Below are 21,662 nucleotides of genomic sequence, written 5' to 3'. Positions count from 1 at the left end.
GCATAACTCTCAATTGACCGTTACTAGTATTTATATCCAAAGAGTGGCAGAAGACCATGCTTCTATGACATCTAATGCAAGGCTCGTACAATAGGTATGCGATGATAACATTCGTATGCCAACGGCAGGCTGCCAGTACCCTGGAACGTAAGGTCCATACCTTACACAGCAACACATCCGACATGACGACAACAGAATACAGGATACAAGAGTACAATTATTTACCTTATATATTATTTACATGTATACATGTCTAGGCACTAGAAACCTGCACCAATTCTATCCATTCACGGAGCAGTAAAAGCACTAGCAATCTTACTCCTCGCCCGAATTTTGGGCCCAAACAGAGCCAACACCCAGGGCACCAGCGTCAAAGCCGCACCAATACCACCCAGCAAACTACTAGCGGCGTGAAATCCCATACCATTGAACATCTGGACAGTGATCAGAGGGAACGATCCGCCCATGAGATTCCGACAAAGTCCAGAAGCAGCAAGGGCCGAGCTTGCATAGACATGGTAGACGTCCGCAGTGTAATTGAAAGTGGCGAGGTAGATGCTGAAGATGCCCATAGTGGCGACGCCGAGGGCGATGGTGGGCACAATCCAATGGACGGACGAGTAGCACGACCAGCCGAACCAGAACATGCCAATGGGCATGAAAGCCGATTCGACGCATGTGAAGAGCAACCTGCCCTCGGGGCTCCCATTGACCTTTGTAGGGTAGTACCGCAGCGCCCATTTCTCCTGATATATGCTCAAGAAAGTGGACAGGATGCCGCCGACGCAGATGGCAGTAAACACAGCACCGGACTGCTCGAGCGTGAAGCCGTGGTTGGTCTCAAAGACCAAAGGAACCGCTCCAAACGTCAAATACAGCACTGCCCATGAAAAGGCTACCCACAGACTGAACCAGAAGACCACGGGTTCTGTAAACAGCATGTGGAATGGCCGGTACAGCGAGACGGCGATCATGCGGCCCAGAGAAGATCGGTCCTCGTCGGTCTTCACCTTCCATCGAATACGCACCGGTCGGGAATGCTGTTTTTCTTGGTTGCTGTCGCTGTCGTCAAGCATCCCGAGAGCGCCGGCATCTTCGAGCTTTTCGTACCATTTGTTAAGCACCTTGGCTTTGCGGCTCAGAATAATCGAGCCGCGCGTCTCTTTGAAGAATATCGTAACCAGTGACACCAAAGTCCCGCTGGTAATAACTTGAATCCAGAAAACCCATCGCCAGTCAAGCCGCTGTGCCACGAAACCGCTGCATACTGGTCCCAACCCGGTTCCTAGCATCGTCGCTCCGGTGAACAGTACCATGGGAGTATTGCGGTCCTGGGTGGTCCACACATCCGCCAAAATCCCGCCGACCATGGTCGAGAACGTCGATCCTCCCACGCCTGCGAAAAACCGCGCCAACAACATGCCCGCGTATGAGTCGGTTAGCGCGCTGCCCAGCTGGCAGATGACGAACAACAACCCCGTCACAATGAACACCGGTCGTCGTCCGTTGATCTCGGAGAAGGGTGCTAATATCATCGGTGCGAACCCGAACCCGTACGTAAATAGACTAATGCCGACGTTGTAGGCAACGTGCGACACGCCCCATTTCTTCGTGAGTACATAGGCTGGGGCGGCGTAAGAACCGGCCGAATAGGCTGCCGTGATGTTGACCGAACACGAAAGGTACGTCATGAGTCTTTTGCGCGTCAACGACCAGGTGAACGGGTCGTCGTAGTCACGTAGATTCGGGCATGGTGGTATTTTGCCCTTGAAATCGGGTGGAAAAATCGGCGTCAGAGGAAGCTCGCTTTGAAAGGTTAAGTAACGATATTCGATCTCTTGAGAATCGGTTGATAACCGTGGCGCGTGGAATGTTGGGGTGTCGGAGATGGGCACATTTTGAATATTGGATCGGCTGTCCTTGTCTTCAAGTCCAGGAGTTAGAATCTTTTGTTCAGCCAGTTCATCGGCTGAAAGAGAGCCATGCTGGCCCGGCATGGCAACAAAATCTCGACGACAAGTCCGCTCCCCGAAGGTATACCTTTTGTCCCGAACCCTTTTCAATCAATCTCATGTGGTAAATAGAGGATCGGGGTGAGTCAGAATCTGGATGTGAAGGGGTTTTGTATGAGATCTCGTATACAGCGGGTACAATGTTACAATTGGACGATCCATCCCATTTTGGCGTCATGGTGCCGATGTGCCGATTTGTACCAACAAAATGCCACGCCCTGTGGGTGGAGAGGAAATGGAGAGAAACCCGCGTTTGCGTGCTTCGGAGTTTGGCATAACTCCCCGGAGAGCCTCCGTTTCCCCAGACTGGCTCAGAAGATGGACGGCAGTGTGGGACACGGACCGGTTCTAGTTGGGGGTTGATTTTTGACCCGACCATCACAGCAGGTTAACTCGGCATTTATATCAAGTGCTGCTCGGGTTGAGTCTGTCCCTGCTGTTCGGTCGTGAGCGAGAGCGCCAGACGGCGGTCTCATCGATCGAATGTCAATGCTCATGTTCCGCAGGAGGGCTGGTACAATCACCCAGATACTACATTGTAGGTACGATGCGGAAAAGAGCGCTGAGAGGGTGTGAATTATCAAGCATTCGCTGAGTGGCGGAAGGTGTTTCCGATGCTGCGCATCACGGGGGCGATATCTTATCTTATCTCGGATCTGCGTGTTCTTCAGGGTCCCTCGCAATAAGATCACCCTCTGCCATTGGCATCTTCTTGTCGTCGTCGCGGAGAAGCTAATTCATTCTTCGGCTCGACGAGCCAAGCCGGCAAGATGAGCAAAAATACCAAGGAGATGATGAAAAACAAGAATGGTCGGTGCTCAGGTGTCCAGTCCGAATCCCCTGATACTCGTCTAACTGCTCCCAGTTGCTGGTGGACAACTAAGCATCCTGTCTACGGATCCCCCGACGGGTTTCTATAAGGATGGATACTGCAGAACCGGCCCGGAGGATAAAGGCAATCACTCAGTCGCCGCCACCGTCACACAAGAATTTCTCGATTTCACGGACTCGAAAGGAAACAATTTGAAAACGAGTGGAGTCAAGGATGGAATGAAGTGGTGTCTCTGCGCCAGTCGATGGAAGGAGGCCATGGAAGCGGCTCAGAAGGGACAATTGTCGCAGTCAGCCGTCCCCCGCGTGCACCTGCATGCATCCCACGAGAGTGCTTTGAAGGAGGTCAAGTATGGTGACCTGAGCAAATACGCGGATCAAGGGACAGCACCCAGTTCGAACAGATCCAGACAAGAGACGTATCACAACCCAGAGACACCCAAGGGTCTGGCAAAGGAGAGCACTGAGATCAGCGGCAATTCCGAGACTACTGGAGGGAGGGGTGTGCGGACAGCCAAGGATGGAGTATGAGACACCAGTACTGTCCTTTCCGCCGAAGTGTTTCAGCAGAGCAGGCAGCGGGAGCTTCAGTTGTCTTGTACACTGTGTAGCCAATACCAAAATCTTTATTGCTGTTGCTGCGATTTCCATGTTAAACATGAATTGCTCCAGCGGACTATTGCAGGTGATGCGCCGTAATGGTAGAACAAGCGCATTGATCCGCCATAGCAAACATCAGTGCCAAGGCCGAGGCCCCTTTGGCCGTGGAGCCGGACTGCAGTGCCAGTGCGAGCGCGGAATGCGCAGGCCAAAGTTGCCAGCGTCTGCCAGAACGTCGATGCCAGTGGTCTCGCCGAACACTAGAAACTCAATCCAACAGCAACCCGACCACCACAACTTTCCACTTCCTTTGACATTTGGGGTCCCATTCCCTTATCCACCTCACCAATATGTTATAATGTCCCGACCGCAAAGCCATCCACCGAAAACAGATAATATCAGGGAAGTTCGATAGTAGCCGATTCTCCGCATCATCACTTTCGGCACAATCCAGTCCATGCCACCTTTGCTCGCGCCTTGGTCCGCCGTCTGAGGAGGCAGAGCAGCTGTGGCGACTAAGAACAACTCGACCTGAGGCTCGGCGCGGCGGTGACCATGTCTGACTCTGTTGGTATGCTCAGCCGACGCTTTGAATCAGTCTTGTTGTCCTATCTAACCGGGCTCAATAACCAGATCGCGTGTTCGTCCACGCCCTAGCCACCGTGCGTCGTCTACCGCGTACCGGGTCATCCAGACCGCCACCATCAGCTCGACTCCGTCTCTATGGCCTCTACAAACAATCTATGGAAGGAGATGTCGAATCTATACTACCGCGGCCCACTGTTCCCTCGGTATCACCGGACCCGAACAACGCCAAATCGAACAATGTCCACCGCTACGCCTCGCGAGACCTAAGGATACGAGAAGCAGAAGCCGAGATTGAGAAATGGGACGCATGGCACAGTTGCGCGGGCATGTCGCGCACAGAGGCTAAACGGAAGTATATCAGCACCTTGATTGAAACGATGAAGGAATACGCCAGCGGGACACAGGAGGCCCGGGAACTGGTGGCCGAACTTGAGTTCGTTTGGAACCAGATCCGCAGTCAGAGCGGGAGCTCGGAGGACGAGGATGCAGATTCACCTACACGCCGCCTCGAGCGGGCTGGATTGAAACAGACACAGAGTTTTGGAAGTGGTAGTATACCGCCGGGTCATGCTCATCTGAACCCAAGCAGTGCCGGCGGCGGAGGCGGGTTAAGCAGGCTGAATTCGAACTCTGGTGATCCAAATCGGTTACGGGTCCTGTCGCCCGTTTCGCAACGAGACAGCGATGGCATCGTCGAAGGTGAAGAGGTGGAGGTCGATCCGGAAACGGGGGTCGTGATTAATCCTACGCCTCAGCCTCAGCCTCGGCCGTCAGCGATGACTGAAGTTGAATGGAGACATCAGATCGACTCGCATTTACGGCAGCTGTCGACCGAGATCGCTGCCCTGCGCGAACAGTTGTCGGCTAACCATCTTCTTTCGTCATCTTCATTTTCGCCGTCGTTGACGTCCAGGCGAAGACGGCTGTTTTATAGGGTATCTACATGGGTGAGATGGCTGGCTTGGGTCTTGGTCCGCCAGCTCCTCATGGATGCGGGACTAATCCTGCTTGTTATCCTGTGGGCGAGGTGGAAGGGGTACAAGGACCGCAAGGTCGAACACTGGGCCAGACGCCGGTGGCATGATGCCGCCCAGGCTTTGGGATATGTCCAGGACTGGCTGGCGCAGTCGTTACGATCTGTGCCGGTGCCTATACCTGGGATATGGAAGGGTCCGTAGTGAGGGTCATTCCACGAGAGTTATGCGAATCTGAATCTGAATGAGAGAAATTTTGAATCTTTGTATCTTTTTTTGGCCATGCTATTCTGATTGTTCTTGTTCGCCTGGTAATCATCATACCATGGCTTCTACCGGATTGTCTGTTGCAGTTATGTAGCATACGAGACACCAAGGCACTGGAGACACCAGGGCACTGCTTGGGAATGGTCGCTCCGGACTATTACTGTACTTCCCGTTTCAGGTCTAGACCTCGGGTTCCTTCTGAGGATCTTTCGCCTACACAAGGCCCCAGGCGTAATGGAGTACAAGTAATCAAATCACTGCATAAGGTAATGATGAGGAATTCATTATTAGGTATTCCTGGATCATCGTCATCGTCATCGTCGTCGTCGTCCTTGTCGGTACCAATCAACCGGTCGACATAGGCACTTGAGGTGCCAGTGGGACTGCCTCGCCTTGTCTACCCGGCTTACTCATGCGCTTTCCAGACATCTCGCTTGAGAGAGTGAAAATAAAGAACACTGCAAAGAAGAAACCGAGAAATAGAAGGATCGGATCAACTGGCACTTCCAATATCCTCGACGCTATCACCTGTCGAACCCCTGGCGTTCGGTTCTTTCCCCATTTTGGCTGTGCGAGGCCGAGAGATGTTACTTTCCCATTGAAACTCGTGATCCAGACTCCTTTGGGGCGGTTACTATGCCCTTCAAACTCATCCAGTAATACTATCGTCCGTGTAAGTCGTTACTCGTCATCGTCGTCGCTGTCCACGACCCTCCGATTTCGGGTATTATTGATCCGAGGCGGTGGGCGTGGTAACATATCCGGAGATGCACTCAGCACGGTAGGCTTGGACTTTGTGCCAATGCCAGGACCAAGAATGGCTTCCAGTTCGGGGAATTCTTGGCTCATCCCATCATAGTCAATACTTTGCTGAGACAGGAGAATCTGGTTCTTTCGACGAATCGGTGATGCCAAAAATGGGTCGGGAAGAGACTGGAGAGATGGGGATGGATCTTCGTCATCATCGTCATCCTTGTCGACGTTGTCACTGTCGTCGTCGATGAAGCTGTCGTTGCCGTCGTACTGGTTGGGCGAAGAGCCGCCGGCCTTGCTTGACGACCGGATGAGGAGGTCTATCTCTGTTGTTGATCCGTGAGGACGCGGACGAGGACGAGACTTCTTAGTAGTCGATGATGAGACATTTTGTCCTGTTCTGGTTGTTACTGTGGTATTTGTTCTACTAGACGGTAGACAGCACTTGCTTCGCTTTTTCTCTGACGTTTGAGCTTTACGCTTCTTCTTGGCTGTTTTGTCCGGGCTGAAGTCCTGGGGCTCTCCGACTTCGACGTAATCCCGTGGACGCTCCCATTCAGCATCAGGTTTGCGCATAGCCTTTAGAGCCCTAACGAGAGACTCTGTGGCTCGGGAATGTTGGACTGCATTGGTCCTGCCCAGTCGCCGTTGCTGCTCTGGGAACGCTCCGAATCTGACATATTCGATGTATTCGTCTTCTATGCCAGCGAGTCGAACGTATCTCTGGTCCAGGGTGTCCTCTTCCTCTGCTGTCAACGAGACTTCCTCAAGAGGTGGAAGTGCCGCAATTTCCAGGTCCGTTTTCTTCTTGGCGGTCTCTTCCTTTTTCTTTTTGCTGCCATTCTTTCCCAGGAAGGAAAACCCGGTCTCAACGCCGTCAGGCATATGGAACTTCTTCGCGGGCTTCTTGAGATTTTTGGCCCTCCGCCGCGTCGGCTCGAGAGGCGCATTCTGGGTGTTCTCAATTGGGATTTCAACCACCCGTTTATCCACCACGGGATTAATGTCCTTTGGAACAATCCTGGGCGATTCCTCCTCCCGAAAATCAAACTCTTTGCCGCTTTCGATCTTGGCCTGCATCTTCTGGTAATTGTCTTTTGCTTGATAGTAGTCTGATTCCTCCTTTCCTTTCATCAGCAGCAGCACGATCTTTCCGGCCCTTTTCCGGCCCGTCCGCCCCATGCGCTGCAACATCCGAATTGGTGACTTGGAGCAGTCATAGCAAACGATGAGATCGACCTCGCCTATGTCTAAGCCTTCCTCGCCGATCGAAGTAGCGACGATCGTGTTGTATGTGCCCGCTTTGAACTTTTGGATCACGTCCATTTGGGTCTTTTGATCCATTCCCTCCGACCCCTTTGTGCCTGATTGCCCGACGAAAACGCGCGCTCGGATCAACGGTCCGTGTCTGTTAAGCACTCGCACAATCTCCTCGGCACTGTCCCGATAATGTGCAAACACCATGATCCTGGTGCTTGGTCGTTGTGTGACGTTGCCGCTGCCTTGTTGTCCTTCTCCGGCATCCATAAAATGGTTCAGGACCACAGTCTTCAGGTAGGCCAGCTTAGGATGCCCAACAAATTCCGGATCATTGACCCATATCCTCAACCGGTTCATCAGCTTCTGAAAGTTCTCGTTGTTCGCTACTTGTTTGGCGTACTTCCCTTTTCCTCCGGCAGCTTCGTCGGCGAAGGCCTTCATCTTGTGGTAAAAAGGTCCGATGCCGTGGTATTTCAGGAGCTCGAGGTTATGGGCCAAGCTCATAAGGACGGCAAAGATCCCTTGCATCTTCCATTTGAGACCGGCCGGTGCCCGTCGGCCGGCCTCCGAAAGTCTCCATTGGTCGCTGGCTTTCTTGAGACCATAGAGTGTGATCATACTAGGATCCTTGCCCCAGTAAGCGTTTTGAGAGTTCAGTTCTCCCATTAGAGGTCGAACGGCTGCGCAAAACAGCTCAAGAGACATTGCTATCTCATCCGAATTCTCGAAGATTTCCGTTTCAATGTCTCGAGAGTGCACGAATTCGCGAATGTCCAATGAATCTTCTGTCCTGATCTCGACTCTAGCGATTCCAAGACCGTTGATCACTTCTTGTACTGCCTCTACCGTGGCCCCTGGGGTTGCTGTCAACGCCAACACACGGAAACTCTGATTGAATCTTCTCAAGAACTTGACGACTTCGACGTAGGCATAATTTCCCGTCGCTTTGTGTGCCTCGTCCACCACGATGAGGACAATTTTCTTCGGGTCACACATGCCGTTCTTCAAGTCATTGATCAAGGTCTGGGGCGTCATGAAGAACACTCGCTTCTCTTGCCATTCCTCTGCTCGGATCGCCGGTGGAACTTCACCTGTTAGCATCGTGGTCTGTGATCGTGGAATACCCGCAATGTGGAAACACGCGTCAACTTGTTGAGACACGAGCGGTTTGGTCGGGGCGACAAAAACCATCTGCGCGTTTTCGGTCCACCTAAACCAGTTCAACATGATCGTGGCGGCGATGAACGTCTTCCCCAGGCCCGTAGGCAGGGCCACGAGAAGATTGTGGAAAAGTCCCTTGTGGACAATATTGTACTGATAATCCCGGATTTTGCCAAGGTTGGTCGGGTACACCCAGGTGCGCATGGCACTTCGACTGATTTGATGATGAGTAGGAGGCTCGTTTTTGTTAGCTAGGGGCCAGTTATGCACCCTATTTGCGCTCTGGGATTGTGTTCTGGACGGCTCCTGTTGAGTGGTATGAATGCCATGTAACGTGGTCTGGCGAAAAGACGAGGCTCGTTGTATAGGAGCACGTGGGACACGACCTCCTGCACTGCGAGAAGGGTTAACAATGGTTCCACCCTGTTCGGTGTCCTGTGGAGCGTTCTCCGCTGCCTCGATGGCCTCAAGTAATGCAATGTCGTCGTCATCCTCACCATTGTCGAAATCCTCGTCCAGAAAGGATGTTGTTACCGGTTGAATCGGGGCTTTATCATGGGCTTTCGGCTTTGATGGCGTTGCATTGATCCCTTGACGAGGTTTCACCCAGCGCGGACCTCTGATCCTTGAAGGACTGGACCATTGCTGAGTTAACTGAGTCACGAAGGTGTCCACAGGGCGGTCAGCACATAAAGGTACATGGATGCGATCTTCGTATTTTGACTTTTTGTTCGACCTTTCCCCTTCCTCGGCTTCAACGTCAACATCCTCAGCGGATGGATTAGGAGGCAAGTCATAATCTTCCTCGTCTGAGGAACTGGGCCGTCGGCCTTTCAGGCGCCGCCGCTTGCCGGACCGTGGATTGTCATCGGTCTGCGAACTGGGGACAAGAACGTGGTCGGAAGAGCTGGCATCAGCTTCATCATCGATGAAGTCCATTTCAAATACCTAGGTGGGGGGGCGTTTCGTTGTCGATGTCTATAGCCAATGGCCCGTACCATGGAGACATCTTGACGTTGAATCTGGCGCCTGCGAGAGGCGCGAAACGCGCTGCACGTGCTGACGCGTTGGAACGCGCCCAGACGCGAGATCATGTGACTGTCTGCTTCAATTAATTTGTGCTTTGCAACGCGTCAGCGGCAGCGTTTGTGTGACACGAGTCAGGCTGTTCTTTTTCCTCCTTCGCCCCATCGCTCTGTTCACTGCTAAATATAGCTCCCTGGGGCGCCCCAGAACTGACTGATCGTCTCTACAACATGACAGTCTCCCCATCAGCTTGACATACAATGTTGTACACAACATACAATGTAGACCAGGCCAATACGATTCGAGCGCTTCGTCCTTGGGTCCTGGAAATGCGTGCCCAGAGCTCTATGAACGAGGGTTTTTCTGGGACTGCAGCCTCGTAAAAGACATGGATAGGCGAGGTAATCACCGGCCGACCAGCCGCTCTACGATCTACCAATCTATCTCAACCGCCATACGGCCTTCCTGGACCAGTGCAGAAAAAGGCCTGCTCTCATGGCCATGATCATGCCTGCAGAAGTCGACTCGCTCGACGATTCAGGCGAAAAGCATGCATGGTGAGATGGCATAGGAAAAGTTTTGACAGACACAGCCTCTGGCCGAGAATCGAGACATGGGTCCCCGCCACAAACAATTTGGAGACGGACTGCGGCGCGAGCCTTGGAAGGCTCCATCGATGTCTCAGCAGATCGGGTCATGTCGAATCAGCGTCAACGGCGGTGTTGCCCTTCGAATTTCGACTAAAAGAAACTAACACGCGACCGGGGCTTTTCAACCTCACTTCCAGCAATTTCTGTTGACCATGCCATGTCGCCTCAGCTGGTTTGGAAGATTCCACTGGCTAGACCCCGGCCACAATCCAACAGGATCACTTCCTGTAAGCCACCCGAAACACAAGCCCTTGTTGAATATGCAATCCGGGGGACGACGTTCCAATGGTGTGCAAGACGTTGCATCCGGCCGAGAGCCGAAAACAGTCCATCGGCGCCTGATTAATTACAGTGCATATATTTATCTCTCCTATGTTCAGCATCTGATATTCTGGGTCTCATCCTTCTGGCAAGTGTTTTTTACAACTGTACAACGTACACCACCACATTCGTTCTTACGGTCAACGTGACCTGTTCACATTCGCTTCGTAACCAGCATTACCCAATCTTTTCTGCCCCTGCCGGCACAACTCTCGCTTTTTCTGTCGAAGTCCACGTCCTTACAACCGTGAACCTGTGATTTTACGTCAGAATGCGTTTCTTCGCTGCTCTTGCCTCCTTCGGCCTCGTTGCCCTGGTCGCCGCACAAGACGCGACTTATACCAACAGCAGCAGCACTGGTGTTGCTTCTGCTTCTTCCTCCCCAACGCTCACCGCACAGGCGAAATGCCTGCAGAAATGTGAGAAGGTTTCCTAAGAGACGTATGAGCAATCGAGACAGAGACTTACGTGAGCCAGGCAACGCCGCTGATATCTGCTGTCAAGCGGCCTGCGTCAACGTGCCATGTCCGAATGACGCCCAGGCCAACCGGACCACTGAATGTGCCGCCAAATGCCCGCAAGGCAACGGCACCCAATCTGAGACTGAGCAATACGCCAGTTGCCAGGCCTCCTGCGTCAGCTCCTACTTCTTGTCCACCGGCACTGCTGGCCCAACTGCCACCGGAAGCAGTAGTTCGGCAACTGCAACCTTCGGATCAACTGACGCCACTACCACGGGTGGCTCGAAGGGATCTTCGGCGTCAGGTGAGTTCAATACCGGGAATGTGCTTTGTTGCGGCGGCTAACCAGACAGCAGCGACTGGCGCATCTGCTTCTGCTTCGGCGACTGGCTCTTCTGGAAATGGCGCGGACGCCCTCCATGTTGGTAAGGTCGGCCTTGGATTCTTGGGCTTGGTCATTGCCGGCCTTGCTCTGTAAATCGAAGCAGTTTGCATGTTCGGAAAAGACGGGGACGGGTTAAGACGTTGGAAGATACATCATATAATGAATGGGGCACATTCCTCGCCACATCTTGATCCAGGTTAAACTTGAATGGTGGCTTCTCAAAAAGCAATTTCTTGCAATTGAAGGACACTATTGTGTCGGGGTGGTTTTGGTGGTCGATCCACCATCCTCGTCCATGTATTCTGCGCCTGATTGCATGAAGTTGAGATGTAAGAGGGTATGAATGTCCATAGCACCTGTTTTGCCTGCTTCAAGTTCTCTATACAAAAGTAATTATACCTTCATATGCAAGTCATGTCCTTCGAGTTGTTAACTGGGGCGATATGGTAAACACACCGTGTTCGGATCTGCGGCAGAAATATTAATAAAATGCATAAATATAATAAATGAATAATAATAAAATCCTCCGCAGATGAAATCATCGGGGCGCCTGTTGCGGGCCTCGGGGAAGCGTTGCATCAAACAACTCGAACGCCGAGTGTTCGACCTGCGCAGTGGTATCGCTTCACTGCCTCGAGGTCTCTTGGCTTATGCTTCATGCTTACATGTTTACCTTGGCTGCCCTTTGACCTCTCTCATCCCCGAGTGCACTCTGCCGTCCCTGATTCCTAATATACGTTCTCACTTCGACACAACCGGAAATCCCGGGTATGCGATGCATATTCCCTGAAGACTTACGGACGCCTTAAGAACATTGTATAACCATCATACCTGGAACGGGTCACCAGGACATACATCTGCTTCGCGTGCGAGTCCATCCCACTCGGCGCGAAATTCCAGGCCTGTTCAGCGACCGAACATCTATAAACACCACGAGCGCGTCTCGAGAAGTCGGCAACAGATTGGAAGGGAAGGAGGCGACCCATTAATGTGGTAAAGAGGAGGCGTCGAAGGAGAAGGAGATTGAGACAAGACTTGGATCAAGATGCCGGACATACAGCTACCCAGCTTCCGCTCCAGCCAACGGCATCGCAAGCCTTTGGTTGAATATTGCACGAATGAATGGCGCAAGGCTCCGATGTACGATCCGTCGCCCGTCCCAGGTTTTGCTGGCGATAAGTACTTAGAACGCCTCGAGGTCTTTGTCGACAGAGCGATTGCCGTCATCAGGGCTCCCAAGTTTCGAAGAATGATTGTGGCGCTGCTGGTCATGACGATAGCTTCGGTTTTTTTATGGAAAAAGATCCTTGTACCGTTCCTAAAGGAAGAGAAAGCAGCATGGTCAGCACTCAACGCGGCTGCACATCCCGCCGCCGGGGGTGTGTTTGGGGCCAATGCCCGACCTCAGTTCACCGATATGGTCCATTTGCAAGATCTCGATCCCAGTCTCGTACCCGGATCGCTCAATGAGAAAGGAGAGCTCTCCAAGAAGAAGAGACTGGTGTTCATCGGAGACATCCACGGTTGCCGGGAAGAGTTGGAGGAACTATTACAAAAAATCAAGTTTAATCCGACGACAGACCACCTGATTGCCACAGGGGACATTGTCAACAAAGGTCCGGACACGCCTGGTGTCATTGATCTCTTGCGAAGATACAACGCTTCTTGCGTCCGGGGAAACCACGAAGATCGTCTTCTTTTGGTGGCTGATGAGGTGCAGTCCACTTCGTTGACGTCAAAGGGAAAGTCTCCAAAGGATCCTGATCAGCCGCAGGGGACGAGTTCAAAGGCCCATGATGCGGAACTAAAGTTGGCACAAACGCTGACTGCCGACCAACTTGCCTGGCTCAAGTCTTGTCCTGTCATCCTTCGCGTCGGACGGCTAAAGGCATTTCCTGGTGACGCTGTGGTCGTACACGCCGGGCTCGTACCGGGTCTGCCTTTGGAAAACCAAGACCCAGCGTCGGTAATGAACATGCGCATCGTCGACCTCTCTACCCATGTGCCGTCCAAGAAGCACGAGCGCGAGGGAAGCGTGCCATGGTATAAGTTGTGGAATAAATACCAACAGTTATTGCCTACACAGCAACGACTTGCTCGACTCAAGAATGGCAGCAAGCCACAGTCGGATGAAACGCAAATGACTGTCATCTACGGCCACGACGCCAAAATGGGCTTGCGGATGCGAAAGTACTCCAAGGGACTGGACACGGGCTGTGCCGCAGGAGGCAAACTCACTGCATTAGTGGTGGACGACTCGGGGAGGCAAAGAGTCGTCCAGGTCAATTGCAAGGATCATCGCAAACGGCCACCGATGCATGTCGACGTGGACGATGTTCTTAAAAACGGCATGACCGGACCGCCGCTAGGTCAAGATGCGAAATAGACGTTCCTTTGGGGAGTGTCACCATTTTTATTGTTTTTGCAGAATGCATAGCAGGCTGCTCTGGAGCCTTGGGTCATAGTCAGTGGACATATGTTTGGCTAATAAGAGTTTTTGGAAATGGCAGTTGTCGAGTTATCGACTCACCCCCTTGCATACCTAGAGAGGAATACTGTGCTTGCTGACCTGGATCCGGATTGAAGGATGTTCAGATCAGGACGTCACCAGGGATAGAGTGCCGGGAGCAGACGGACCACCTTGAACTTGACAAGGGTGTTCTTCACCTCAGTGTCACTTACGGTTGGGTTTCGAGTCGTGTCCTGGTGCCGGTTGCTGCAGGGCAGGATATGGAATGTGAGCATGGTCCGTGTCACTCTTTGTTCACTTCGAAGTCACAGAATTTCCAAAACCGGGTGTATCATAATCCATGTTATTGGGTGTTCTCACGAGTCTCCGGTTGCAAATGTTTCTTTGTCGCTTCTTCACTTCGATATCACAATGGTTCTACTCGATGCAATACCCGCACGTGCTCACATGTAGCCGACTAACTCAGCAGGATGCTCACGAAATCCACATATCACCGAGACCGACGAGGCGGAGAGCACGATACCCAGCGATGGTAAGATCGACTGCACTTTGCAACATCACCGACAAGCCCGCCGATCACTCTACACATTTGTGTCCTCAGTTGGCTGCTAGAGCGGCCACAACATCGAAACCATGGACGACACCTCGAACAACCTGGATGTCGAGGGAGAAAACTTTACAGAAGACCCCGGCCCCCGTGAACTCGAGGAAGTCGCTGGCCTGGGTATCTTCATCTCGCCTCAGAGACGGGTGCGTCCACGAACAGCCAGCAGACGTGCCCAGTTCAGTCCACCTCTAAGTCCGCCTCGCAGGAGCCCTCCGATTACGAATCTTGTGGGAAGCATGTACGACACGATCCTTGCACAGGCGTCTCCGGTGCTCAAGGCGGCTGCAAACCAGGAAAGAAAATCAGAGCAGACCACGGACGAGGTAGAGCGGAGAGCACCACCTGGACAGGATCAAATTTCACCCGCGCTATCGCAAACGTCCGGTAATGTTGTGGACTATTTCGACCAGGGTGAGTTCCAGGAGCCTCAGGAGATGGCAGAGTCAAAGGAGTCTGAAAGAGCCCAAGGCCCTCTGGAAGCTCAGGATTTGCATGACGAAAATACCCCAGACCAATCGCAACCCGATAAAATCTTTTCCGAATTGGAACTGCGAGCCAGATACAGAGAGCTACTCGCGGAGAGAGACAAGTTGCGGCAACAGAATAAGGAGCTGGGCGAGCAGGAGGTGGACATGGCGAAGAAACATCAAAAAGAAAAGGACCTGCTCCACCAGCAAGTAATTGAAATGGAAGCCCTTTATCGCTCGCGAAGGCAGAAGGAAGCATACCTCGAAGAATCAGGGGAAATGCTTCACAAGAGCTACTGCGGCAATCAAGCGGACCTGGCAGAGATGACACGCAAATATTCAGAGCTATCTCGGACAAAGGCTGCATTGGCGAAGGAGTTGTCCGACATGAAGGAAGCAAAATCCAAACTTCTGGAAGCATGTCAAGCCAAAGACGAGGAGATGGCCAAACTCAACAGGATGGTCGAAGAGGTCACGACGTGTAGTCTACAATTTGAGACTATGTCCCAGGTCAGTGAGCAGAAATGCGAGGAGATTCGCCAGCGCGTCAAGGCCTGTCACGACTGGGTCAAGAATGTCCACCAAGAAGAAGTTCAAAGAGATCAGGACCAAGTCCGATTCTGCGACACTCGAATGAATGCGCTGTTGCCCAAGAAGCGACGAGTTCGTCACTCTGCAGCATCGGCGGCAGCGCGTTACCAGACTCTGGAGGCATTCCTCAACTCACCGGGCAGCAGCGTCGCCTCTCCGTTGGAAAACCTAGTCAATTCTCCTAAGAATGCCACTGTCAGGCACACGCCGCCCGTGGACAGAGACTCGATCGGGTCTAATCGTTCAAGCCTGCAGTTTTCCCTGCACAACTCTCCTGATAACATTCTACAGCGGACCTCGTCAATACCATCAGGCTCCGCGGGAAGCACTCCGGACTGGTTCCGCGATGCCCTTCTTGGCCTGCAATCGGCGGCAGCCAGCCCTGAACTGCTAAACTTGGCTGTAGTGGAGCATGAAAACGCTTCTCCAGGTCACTCTCGCATGTCTCTCGACGTGGCGGATTTAAAGAGGCTCATAAACGCGTCAGGACTACAGTCCTCGGGTCCTCAAACCAGCCCAGACCATATTCTGCGCATGTTGGACAGCCCAAGTCGTCCTGAACCCTTGAGACTGCAGACTAGCAGCGACCAAACTGAAGATGAGGACAAGGTAGAGGCAGGTGAGCCGATCTCGGTTACAGACGACGACGAGTCGAATATATCCATGGAAACAACTGAAACTGAAGACGGCACCGACTATGTCACTTCAACCAGTCCTCAGTGCATGCTCGTGCAATCAGAAACAGGACAATCTGATAATGTGCCTCTGGATAGGAGCGAGGCAAGGTCCATGAATTCTGAACGGCATTCCACGGGCACAGACAAGCCCCCTAGCTCAACTGATGCTGATCCGGAATTCAAAGAGGACGGCGTGGAAGTGGCTTCAGAGGGCCAGCGGTTGCCGGAAGCTGGGAATGCCTGTGCGGACGAGTCGACATCGAAAGCCTCCATCAATCTACCTCAAAGCCCTGGCAAACCTACTCGGCGAGTCAATGTGCTTCAGATGACAGGCATTGGCAGTGTCGGAATCACAGCATCGAGCGACCCGCTGCCTGAATCCAGCAATGTAGCGGGTGATCGGTCATCTGGAGCCAACATCAGCGGAGTCATTACTCCACAGAAAACTTCAGTCAAAGACATCGTCAATCAGTTCCAAGGGCTTTCCCAAATCGACCCGTCACCTAGGAGGGAGGGCTTTGGCTTGAGCTCTGTTCGTGCAGCACTGCAGTCTCCTAGCAACAATCCGAATTCGGATAAAACCATGACATTTCCGTTGGTTGAAGACGTTTCTTCTGGGACACAACCTGGCACGCATAGTCTCCCACTTGAGAATGCCTTGAAGGGGGCCAGAGACCAGAGGCGGACCAGCATGAGCGAAAAGGCTCGCGTGTCGGCGAAGAAGCTCGCTCCCATCAAAACAAAACCGACAGCGCTTCCGGCTTCAACTTCTAGCCCGACGAGAAGTTCACCACTTCGACAATCCATTGAACCTGTGGAAGAAACGATTGCCGAAGAAATCATGTCTCCAATCTCGCCTTCCGTGTACAAGGACAAGCTTGCAGAAACTGCAGCCACAAGCAGTGCCATACAGTACCCCGAAACTCCTGGGCTTCGCAGACGGTCACCCATGTCTCCGCAACAACCGCCGCTCACGGCAGTCCCAGTCCTGTCCCAGGATGACCGGCGTGAAGGGGCGCACACTGGCGCCAAATCGAGGTCACCATCGCCCGCAGGCACAGACAGTACATGCTTCAGTAGGTCCCCTGGAATGAGCCAGAGTTCTCCTGGAACGACGCATAGTTCCCCCGCAATGAGTCAGAGTTCTCCTGGAACGACACAGAGCTCCCCTGGCACGACCCTCGTGGGCTCAGAGTATTCCGGTGGTTCTAAGAGCCGTGAGGTCAGCTTCTCACCGGAAACCCAATGGGACAGAAGGAGTACAAGAAGCAGATCGTCAAGTTCCTCTAGGCTGGCTGAGAATCCACCGCCATCGTCTGTTGGTAGTCCTAGCGAACGCCATTCCCAAGTGGTAAAAACTCCTGTTACAGCCACGAGAGCCACCATGTTCGAACCTCGACAACCAGTGACAGACATCTTTATCGTCATTGATGATAAATCTGAAAGCACGCCGGACCTTTACGACAGTATCTCTAAAGGCGCTCTCAAAACTTTGTCCTCTGAGTCTGCACCTGCAGGTCCGATGTCTAAAGGGTCAATACCCAACAGTCGACTCAGAAAGGGCTCTGTTTCTGGAACCACGATCAAGGCCGCCACCGCACCAGTCGTTTCAGCGGCCAAGTCTTTCGCAAATACACTTGGCTCCCTCGGCCGCAAGGCTTTAGGCAGGGTTCCAGCTGAAGACGAGACCGACTCAGAAGCCGAAGCCGGCTACGAAACGGTATTTACTCCGTTCTTGGGAGCAGGATGGAAAGCAGAGAGTTCTCCAGCTACCACAGACCAGGGAGCCACTTCTGGACCTACAGGTGGAAACGAAGCAGAAGCAGAAGCAGAAACACAAGCAGATCCTGATCCGAAGTTGGAGATCGCGGAAAGTGACTCTGACTCTGACGATGACGATGATGAAGATGAAGATGACGATGAAGGAGGAGTGACCATCAGTCAAGCAGAATCCTCGACTCCTCGATGGCAAAGCAGTCCCTCGTCTACCCCAAGGTCCGGGCCACCAAGTCCCTCCTTCTGGTCTGGCCTCGGAGACCAAGGACCCCGACTTATCTTCGTCTCTATCGTCGTGGCGTACGTCGCTTTGGCGCTGTTCATCCTTATACGGGGTCCTCTGTTCTCGGCTCTGTATCTCGACGGGGATAAGATGACATCTAGGGGTTTCTTGCACCGTTCTCAGCAAGTCATCAACCCTTCCCGAACCGATTCCACCGGTCCCGTCGAGTCGTGGCCTGAAAGAGGCGTTCCTGGTCCGATGGATGTGGGCATCGGTATTGATATTGATATTGGCATTGACGACGACACGACATTCCCGTCCAGTGCTCCAAAGATACCAGACACGCAGGTGCCCATCGTGGAGGTGGATGGTGTTTCAATGGTTTCAACCTCCAGCCCAAGTTCCAGTTCAACTGCCATAAACTCAGTCATCGAACCCGAAGTTCATGTCACCTGCGGTCCTAGCGCCATGCCATGCCAGGGTGCAGCTGATCATCCGGAACCTGAATCCACGGCTCCAACATACGAAGAAACGAGGCCGCTGCCGCCAATGACCGGACAAACCGATGCTGCTGGATCGTCGATAAGAACCACCTTCAATACTCCTCTCACTGCCACTGACTCTCGCTCTCGCTCTGGCCCAAGACCAGCCTGTGACTCTGAGACCGGCGGCGCTGCGGCAACAAGACGGGGTACCAAGACCGGGACCGCGACCGCGACTCCTGGAAGCCGAATTGCCCAAACGAATTCCTTATCGCCGCACAGTCTTGCCATCCGCTCCATCATCAACAGGGCCATTAATCTTGTCTCTCAAGCCAAAGGCAGAGCTGTAGATTACAGATTTGTGTTTGGACGAAATCACCCACTTATCCAAATTGTCGAAGAGAAGCAGCAGAAACAGCAGGGCATTCCTCATCGTCTGGCTTCTGCAACCATCACAACCACAACTCGATCCAGCAGTCGGGACATAATGACCGAGACCCAGACCCAGAGCCAGGAGAATCAGAGTCGAGTTTGGAGTCAAACCCAAATGGAAATTACTCACGACAGACACCACACCGACACCGACGCCAGCACAAATGACTCTGAGGCGGACACTGATGTCGTCTCTGAGACAAGTACTTACCCGGCTACCGATCCAGTCTTGGTAAAGACGAAGTCGACTCCATTGGCTCCGCCCAAGCCGCCGCCGACGTTGCGGAGATCTACCATGAAAACTGGAACTGGTCCCACATACTGGGGCTTCGTGCCGAGTATTCAGCGCAGAATTGATATTGCTAGGTTCGATTTCGGGATTGGAATTTGAATTTGAAAGAGTGGAGTGCTAGAGGAGATGTATCCTTGAGGGACACGGTTGGAAGTGGAGCAGTGGTGTTGGAAAGAGGTCCAATTTGAACTCGTAGGGTACACTGGCACGGTACACTGTGAGCAACTGCACAGGTACTGCTGGTGGTTAGTTAGTTAGGTCGTTGGTTCTGCCTTAGGTACCAATACTAGTACTTGGGTAACCTACTCCTAAAAATCATGGTGGTGGTGTGGGTGGTTATAATACTGTCGTACATTATAGGTAGGGGGCAAATAAACAATGAATACCTACCTACCTACCTAGTTAACAAGAATGTGGTTAAAATTTGCCGGGCAAGTAAGTACTAATAGTACTAAAAGCACCACCTCATGCTGGAAGAGAGGCAAAGGAAATTCTATGTAGAATCCTGTTAAATGGTGGGATCGGATCGAATTGCATCGAGTCTGCCTTGGATTGATTGGATTGGATCTCATTCTCTCAACGCCATCCTGAGAAGGCTACACGTAACATGGAAATACAATGAACAGCAGTAACAGACCCTTCTGTTCTCCTCAACTTGGAAAGAGACGAGACGTGCTGATAATCATAAAAAGACTCCATCCGAGCGGAGTTCTAGGGATTTATTCGCTAAATTGATAATGTCGAGCTGACGGGCTGCAAGTCCAACAGGTCCAGGGTGTTCCTTATCACCTCTTCGATCTTTTTGTCTTGTCCCATGTTCCTGTCACTAGCCTACCCCTTAACTTGTTGCAATCGTTTTTAAAATACTTTCTTTTCTTCTGTTTCAATGCTTCTGATCCGGCGAGTCGACTGCCGTATCGCCATTATTGTGCTCCACATCCTCGTATTGTGGTGGAGGAGGCAACTCGCCATCAATCAACAAGGCATCCTTCTCGTCCTCGTCAACGACAATCTCGACAACTTGCACGTCTGAGGCGTGACCACGGCGGCCGTTGCGGTGGAATTTGATCCAGAGATACGAAATCAGCTGGCCCAGAAGCATACCGATGGCACTCGCGGTGAGACCGCCAATGACGCCGAGAAGGGCAGGGATGACGAAGAACCGTAGAGTCTGGTGTAGCGCATGGCCGAAGCGGTGCATGTCATGGTGTCCTCCCATGGTGTTGTGGTGGCCATGTCCATGGTGGTGCATGCCTTGTGCTCCCATCTTTCTTCCCTTGCACCCTTTGCCGCCGTGGACCCAACCTTTGGTGGCGTGAGCACCTGCTTTGGCAGCCTCTTTGAGGGATTGAAGTCGAGCGGCAATGATGGCTCTCAACCGACATAGAGACCATTTGGAAGATGTGTTATCGCAAGTGGTTGCGCCCGGTGTCTCTTGGAAGGGAATGTTGGCGATACGGGCAATTGAGGTGCCCTTATCAGTTTGCAAAAGATCGATGGCTAGCTCGTCCACTTTGACTGGGATTCCTTGTAGGCCAAGGATGGTGAGTCTGGTAGGATGGATGATGATTTTGTCTGATTCGTCGTCGGACGTGATGGCGGGCAGTCTCTCGTACGCAAAGTCAAGTAGGATCGGCTCGGTCTGTTCTCCATCTTCGACTCTGATCTGGGGCGCTGCGAGAGGCACAAACGGAGTGGCAGTGGCTCCTTTCTTGGGGACGATGGAGACGCCATTGACTGTTAGGCTGTTGTCTGAATCGACGTTGAACTCGAGATGCTAGACATCGTCAGTACTGCGATTCTATCCAGCCATGATCGGCACGTGCTGGTGCTTACTATCTTGTTTTCAACGCCATATTGCAGTTCACTCGTGTCCTCGACGCCGAAGAATGGACATCCGGGACAGTCGAGGTCGACGGTCCGGCCTGTCTTTGCGAAGAAGGCGGAGGCAATCTCGTTTCTGATGTCTTCCCCAGTCTTGGTAACTTCGAAAGGCACGAGGAACGCAGAGGCCTTCAAAGCCAAAACACTGGCGAGTACTGGTGATCGTAAATGCATGATGAGGCGTGTTTTTGGTGATGTGGTGATGGATAACGGAGGGGACGGATGGAGGAGAAGAGGATGGAAGGGAGGTAGGATGTAGGTATGTATGTGCACAGTACAACTTGTGCCAGTGCCAGTGCCAGTTGTATGACAAGACAGGCTGCGCTGGGGTCAAGTTGCGGGTTGCTGAGGAATGGAATGGTCTCGTGCATCGGCTGGTTCGGATGCGGAAACATTACGGGACTCTGAGGCACGAGTACAAACTGTACAAAAACATAAAAATAACTGACAAATGCCGCACTAGCGGATGATT

At 52.5% G+C, this 21,662-nt stretch overlaps 8 protein-coding genes across 9 annotated transcripts; 5 read left to right on the top strand and 3 right to left on the bottom strand.

The window, feature by feature from the left end:
* Positions 1 to 197: 197 nt before the first annotated feature.
* On the bottom strand, positions 198 to 2,554 carry HMPREF1120_03426 (MFS transporter, DHA1 family, multidrug resistance protein). Its single transcript, XM_009157496.1, has one exon. It carries the CDS (start codon positions 1,995 to 1,997, stop codon positions 288 to 290), a length of 1,710 nt encoding a protein of 569 aa, XP_009155744.1. The 5' UTR covers positions 1,998 to 2,554; the 3' UTR covers positions 198 to 287.
* On the top strand, positions 2,366 to 3,478 carry HMPREF1120_03425 (uncharacterized protein). Its single transcript, XM_009157495.1, has 2 exons — positions 2,366 to 2,822; positions 2,878 to 3,478. The coding sequence occupies exons 1-2, from the start codon at positions 2,783 to 2,785 to the stop codon at positions 3,372 to 3,374; spliced, it is 537 nt and encodes a 178-aa protein (XP_009155743.1). The 5' UTR covers positions 2,366 to 2,782; the 3' UTR covers positions 3,375 to 3,478.
* A 157-nt stretch (positions 3,479 to 3,635) lies between these two features.
* HMPREF1120_03424 (uncharacterized protein) lies at positions 3,636 to 5,542 on the top strand. The gene is made up of 2 exons (XM_009157494.1): positions 3,636 to 4,014; positions 4,077 to 5,542. The coding sequence occupies exons 1-2, from the start codon at positions 3,999 to 4,001 to the stop codon at positions 5,207 to 5,209; spliced, it is 1,149 nt and encodes a 382-aa protein (XP_009155742.1). The 5' UTR covers positions 3,636 to 3,998; the 3' UTR covers positions 5,210 to 5,542.
* Positions 5,276 to 9,842, bottom strand: HMPREF1120_03423 (fanconi anemia group M protein). The gene has a single exon (XM_009157493.1). It carries the CDS (start codon positions 9,383 to 9,385, stop codon positions 5,954 to 5,956), a length of 3,432 nt encoding a protein of 1,143 aa, XP_009155741.1. The 5' UTR covers positions 9,386 to 9,842; the 3' UTR covers positions 5,276 to 5,953.
* Positions 9,644 to 11,814, top strand: HMPREF1120_03422 (uncharacterized protein). Its single transcript, XM_009157492.1, has 3 exons — positions 9,644 to 10,862; positions 10,921 to 11,208; positions 11,261 to 11,814. The coding sequence occupies exons 1-3, from the start codon at positions 10,715 to 10,717 to the stop codon at positions 11,380 to 11,382; spliced, it is 558 nt and encodes a 185-aa protein (XP_009155740.1). The 5' UTR covers positions 9,644 to 10,714; the 3' UTR covers positions 11,383 to 11,814.
* Positions 11,815 to 12,334: 520 nt separating this feature from the next.
* HMPREF1120_03421 (protein phosphatase) lies at positions 12,335 to 13,675 on the top strand (the record flags this gene model as incomplete). The annotated part of the gene is made up of 1 exon (XM_009157491.1): positions 12,335 to 13,675. The coding sequence occupies one exon, from the start codon at positions 12,335 to 12,337 to the stop codon at positions 13,673 to 13,675; it is 1,341 nt and encodes a 446-aa protein (XP_009155739.1).
* A 717-nt stretch (positions 13,676 to 14,392) lies between these two features.
* HMPREF1120_03420 (uncharacterized protein) lies at positions 14,393 to 19,405 on the top strand (the record flags this gene model as incomplete). The annotated part of the gene is made up of 1 exon (XM_009157490.1): positions 14,393 to 19,405. One exon carries the CDS (start codon positions 14,393 to 14,395, stop codon positions 19,403 to 19,405), a length of 5,013 nt encoding a protein of 1,670 aa, XP_009155738.1.
* Positions 15,436 to 21,648, bottom strand: HMPREF1120_03419. 2 transcript variants are annotated; one of them, XM_009157488.1, is made up of 3 exons: positions 21,143 to 21,648; positions 19,613 to 21,083; positions 15,436 to 19,545 (listed from the first exon to the last, which is right to left on the bottom strand). In XM_009157488.1, the coding sequence occupies exons 1-2, from the start codon at positions 21,362 to 21,364 to the stop codon at positions 20,190 to 20,192; spliced, it is 1,116 nt and encodes a 371-aa protein (XP_009155736.1). In that variant the 5' UTR covers positions 21,365 to 21,648; the 3' UTR covers positions 15,436 to 19,545; positions 19,613 to 20,189. The 2 variants fall into 2 exon arrangements, with proteins under 2 accessions (XP_009155736.1, XP_009155737.1); XM_009157489.1 differs by having other exon boundaries at positions 15,436 to 19,542.
* Between the last annotated feature and the right edge of the window lie 14 nt (positions 21,649 to 21,662).

The sequence above is a fragment of the Exophiala dermatitidis genome (assembly GCF_000230625.1).
Source record: "Exophiala dermatitidis NIH/UT8656 unplaced genomic scaffold supercont1.3, whole genome shotgun sequence".
In the NCBI taxonomy this organism is placed as follows: Eukaryota; Fungi; Ascomycota; class Eurotiomycetes; order Chaetothyriales; family Herpotrichiellaceae; genus Exophiala; species Exophiala dermatitidis.
The sequence above is the reverse complement of the archived record's forward strand: the minus strand, read 5'-3'. Positions and strand labels throughout refer to the sequence as shown.